At 44.3% G+C, this 4,799-nt stretch overlaps 1 protein-coding gene across 1 annotated transcript; it reads right to left on the bottom strand.

Moving 5' to 3' along the window:
• Positions 1-758: 758 nt before the first annotated feature.
• MYCN (MYCN proto-oncogene, bHLH transcription factor) lies at positions 759-4,162 on the bottom strand. Its single transcript, XM_070955563.1, has 2 exons — positions 3,349-4,162; positions 759-1,380 (listed from the first exon to the last, which is right to left on the bottom strand). The coding sequence occupies exons 1-2, from the start codon at positions 4,160-4,162 to the stop codon at positions 773-775; spliced, it is 1,422 nt and encodes a 473-aa protein (XP_070811664.1). The 3' UTR covers positions 759-772.
• Between the last annotated feature and the right edge of the window lie 637 nt (positions 4,163-4,799).

The following is a 4,799-nucleotide window of genomic DNA, read 5'->3' as shown; positions in this document are numbered from 1 at the left end:
AGAAACAGGCTAGGAAAAAAAAGGCATATATAGTAAATTTCTTTACAAAAGTTTTCTTAGTCCAAAAAAGTGATAAAGTAATATCTACTCAAAACTTTCCACAACCATTTTCATACGAAAATATAAGTATCAAATTTAGTTATGTATCAGCATCATACTAAAGTATACAAGCAGTGTAAGAATTAGTACAGTACATAACAGAGATTAACAATATATTTGTATACAAAAACATGCTCCTCAAACATTGAGGTATTACAGTACTTAGGTATGAACTTCCAGTCTAATATTGGTAGCAAAAGTCACCTCTCATAACCCAAGACGTGTACAAAAGGCAAACGTGTATATGGTATTTACACAGGCGGTTCCCTTCCCCCTGGGTATAACATGGTTTTGCCCCGTAACACCTGTAAAACATAAGCACCATTAAAATGGAATGAATGTTTCCAACTCAACTGGATGTCATAAGCAAGTCCCAACGCTCACAACATTGCAAGAACACCGACAGTTCCAAGATGAAACACACAAAGCCATTCCACCGTGGTTTGGCAGTCTCTTCAATTCCAGAGAAGGACATCCAATCTGATCTCCCCTTCAGGTAACAAGGTGGTGTCATCTACGCAAGAGACGGGATTGAAAATAAAACCAACATTCTTAACGTCAAAAAAACATAGCTCTCTTTAAGGAATCAAAAATGTGCAAAGTGGCAATAGCTGTCCAGATCAGACAAATATATAAAGGTCAGGTGTTTGTTTGTTTGTTTTCAACCCTCACGTTAGCAAGTCTGCATATGTTCTAATTTTTTTATCAACTGCTGTTGCCTGATTTGGAGTTTTTCCTTTTCCAACAACAACTTGTGCTCCTCAGCCTGCAGGGAATGGACATACTCAGTGGCTTTTTTCAAGATGACCACTTTGGCGGCCTTCTCGTTTTTCACCAGTTCGGGCACGTGGTCCCTTAATGTCAGAAAACTCGACCTCAGATCATTACGCCGTTGCCGTTCCAAAATGTTGTGGTTGCGTCGGCGCTCGCTGTCTTCTGAATCCGAATTGCGAGGGCTGGAGCTCTTGGGCTTTGGTTGGGTCACTGGCTTTGCTGGACGAGGCGCTGCTTCGTTTTTTAGCTTTTTGGGCGGAGGCACATCTTCCCTCTCGATATAAGGGGAAGGCGCAGCGTAGTTGTGCTGCTGGTGGATTGGGGCACAGCGCTTTAAGATGACTTCATTGGGCTGAGTTCTCATCGAGGCAAAGGGAGTGCCGTTCTTGGGACGCATTGCAATGGTCAGGGTGGTGATAGCTTTGTAGGAGGAAGAGCGCCTCTTTTCCACAGTGACCACGTCGATTTCCTCCTCCTCCTCCTCCTCCTCTTCTTCCTCATCTTCATCTTTTATTGGAAAGACAAAAGGTCAAGACATTACAACTCCAGGGAAGCATACTTAAGACATTCTGCATTAATTAGCAAAGGCCAATGGATAAACTCTTAAGAAATCTTAAAGCAGGAAGGGCAGGCAGGAAAAAGGGCAGCTTCCAGACACAGAATACAATTTGCATGCTTCAAGCCACAGATCCCATGCCTATGCCATCAAGCTATCAGTAAAGGAGACATAGTTGGAGATCAGAAAGATCAGGCCAATAAGTAAATAAAATTACAGTCCAACTGGTTATAGGATAAAAAGAGCATAAAGAAAAGAGAAACCCTTAATCTGAATTTTATGGAATTGTTCTATTGAATTGAACTGCATGGACAAAATTGATTCACAAGGCAGATATAATGCATTCATTATATTATATGAGAAAGTTAACAAACCTTCTCATTCACACATACTCAATCTCTCTCTCTCTCTCATACACACAGAGAGGGGGGGAGGGGAGGGAGGGAGAGAGAGACATGAAACCTCTCCTGGGACCCATTCCATTTCTTTGAAAAAAGGACTAGAAAACTAAGCAATTGTTCTCTCTGAAAATGCAGAGTGGTCCCAGTTGTTCAGTCCCTTTAAGCCAAAGTTCTGGTTTATTGCCAAGAAGACAGCTGTTAGGAGGAAGCCTTCTTGCTGAAAGCTGTCAAACCTCAGACTTGAAGGAGGCAGTGAATCTTTTGAAACAGGAGGCTGATCGTCAAGTTTATGATTATGGTCATATGCCTCCTATCATTTACAGACAAGAAACTGTTTACTGTCATACTGGATTCTCCTTCCCTCTCCACCCCTTGAGATTATAAGCATTTTGCTGAATTTAAAGCCAGCATTCTATATTTTGTTCCATTTAAATCCCCCAAGCCTGCTAAAAGCCTCATATAATTTACAGAGCGTTTCTTTCAAAATCTTATTAAATTGCAAAGTCAACCAAGCAGAAGTCATTTTTGCTGAAAAAAGCCTGTTTTGTCCAATACTCAGGAAAAGTACAATTTTGGACAACAATAATAATAAATGCAGTTAACAGTTGTGTGGTGCTTAACATAGTGGTGCTGTAGGTTTTTAAAATAGATTTCATTCATCCATCGTCAACATTCAAATGTTTTGTAAGGGACAAAATGCTGGGAGAGTCCCCTAAGCAAACTTTTTTTGCTAGATACTCAGCCGGGAGAGAAAAACATACTGCCATCTACTGGCGACGTTTTGCCACACATCTAGGAGGGATCTAATGAAAGGAACTCATGAAAAGTCTCTAGGGCTTGTGCTAGTTTTGAACTTTAGACTATTTTCAAAAACACAACTGGACTATAATCTACATCATTTCCTTATCAAATCAGTGCCGTTGCATTATATGTTCTGCCTCTACCCAGCTCTTAGCTGGAGGGTTTACTTCATTAATGTTGGCTCAGTTTCACCCTATCAGCATTTTAAACCCATACAATTGTAGAAGCATCTTATTTGGTTAACAACAGTTTCCTTCCTTGCCCACATCTGTCCCAGTGCTGCCTTAAATCTGCCTCTAATAAAATTTGCTGTTCTGCAGCGGATAATTCCCTCTGCAAACAGCAGCCACCGACTTCCTTCCCTCCTTTTAGACTCAGTTGTCAAACCCATCCTGAAACCACTGCACTCTAAAATTTAGATTCTTCGGTAGATGCTGCACCATACTTGTTTGTAGGTATAGAATTGTAGTGAAAGCTCAGTTTAATCTGGCTACAGAAAGGAATGGTAGAGTCCCCTTATTCCCTAAGGTCCCTGGGAGACAACATCTGATGGTGTCTCTTAGGCCACCAATTTCCTGCTGCCACCTTTGTTGGAAAAGATGTAAAGTGCCCATCGAAATCCCTTTTTTCTTTTTAAAAGGAAGATTGTATTGGTCTATGAGTCCCCATGAAACCTCCTCCCAGCGCCCACACATAACAAAGGATGTGGTTATTTACCAGAATCACTGAGTGTGTCGTCTCCTGAACTGTTGTTGGCACGGCTGTCACTAGTTATACTTGGGTGGTGGCTGTTTCGGGGTGCAGGAGTGGCCACCCCTTGAGCAAAGCCACCGCTGCAGTTCATGCTCACCCGGGCCCCTGCCACTCCTCCTCCTCCTCCTCCTCCCGAGGAGACCGGGACTGGGGGATCTCGCTTCTTAATGGGGAAAGGGAAAACCACGGCTGGATCCACACACTCTGACACGGAATTGTTGAGTTCTGCTTGGCTGCCGCTATTGTTTCCAGGGCTGGTTTTGGAGGGGAGGGCAGCTGGGGGAATGGCAGAGCCAGCTGGGGCAGGCGCTCCAGCTGTTCCTCCTTTAGTCTGTGGCTTCTCGGGGACTGCCCTTTCCAGCTTATCACTGGTCCCAAAGCCGCTCCACATACAGTCCTGAATAATGATGGCATTGAGGTTGCTGCTTTCACCCAAACCCATCTCGAAGGAGTCTCCTCCATCGCCGCTGCCCCACAGGTCAGCTTCGGGGGGCAGCAGCAGCAACTCAGATGCCCAATCCAGAGGGTCGCTGGTTCGGTATCCTCCTAGAGCCGTTCCTCCCCATGTCACGGGGGCTCCTCCTGGGGGGTTCTCCTGCAGACTCGCCGGGCTGGGAGACAGAGGAGGCGTAGGCAGTAGCTCAAACTTTTTCCAGATATCTTCCCCCGGAGGAGCAGAGTCGGGACCGCATAAATAAAAATCATCTTCGTCTGGATAGAAGCAGGGCTGCAAAGAGTCGAATTCGAGATCGGAATTTTTACTGACCATCCCTGGCATCTCCGCTGGTTGCTTCCGTCGGGATCCTGAATTAGGATATTACAACCGAAGAGAGAAATGTTTGTTTCCCACCGGGTGAGAAAAGACACCCCTTCCTAGCAGAACCTGAAATTAAGCAGGAAGGGGGAAAAAAAATACGGATTAGATTTAAAAGGCAGAAAAGGCACACCTACTCCGCCCGCAGATCCATCATGATAAGCCTGGGTTTCTTTTCTTTTTGAAACCAGACCAATCAACATTTCAATGAAAGAGTCTTAAGCCCACAGAAAGAAACATTAACCCACATCCTATTGCTTACTTACTTACTTACTTACTCTCTTCTAAGAAAGAAAATGCAGGGGGAAAAAAATCTTTAACAAGGACCATTCAGCAAGAAGAGCAGAAGCCTCCACACCCCCTTCTTAAAGAGGGTTTTCGGAGCCTCCCCAGACCCAGGAGCAAAATATTCCTCCAGCATTTGCCCTGCAGAAAAAAAAAAGCCTGCTGGCTATTCCAAAGCAAAGTAAAGAGGAAGTTTCTTCCTCCTTTTGTCATCTGTAGTCTATGCAGGAGAGGGAAAAGGAGGACGGCGGCGGATGTTTAAAAAAAAAAAAAAACAGGGAGGGGGAGAGGCGCTCAGGGCTACTTTGCAAATTGC

The sequence above is a fragment of the Pituophis catenifer genome, unplaced genomic scaffold (assembly GCF_029215685.1).
Source record: "Pituophis catenifer annectens isolate HBS135680 unplaced genomic scaffold, rPitCat1.0.hap2 SCAF_1, whole genome shotgun sequence".
Lineage (NCBI taxonomy): Eukaryota > Metazoa > Chordata > Lepidosauria > Squamata > Colubridae > Pituophis > Pituophis catenifer.
Note: the sequence above shows the minus strand (reverse complement) of the source record. Positions and strands in the feature narration are given on the sequence as shown.

Coding starts and splice junctions, on each gene's coding strand:
- MYCN (XM_070955563.1), bottom strand. CDS start 4,162: ATGCCAGGGATGGTCAGTAAAAATTCCGATCTCGAATTCGACTCTTTG. Junction 1,381..3,348: donor CGACACACTCAGTGATTCTG/GTAAATAACCAC, acceptor TTCCAATAAAAG/ATGAAGATGAGGAAGAAGAG.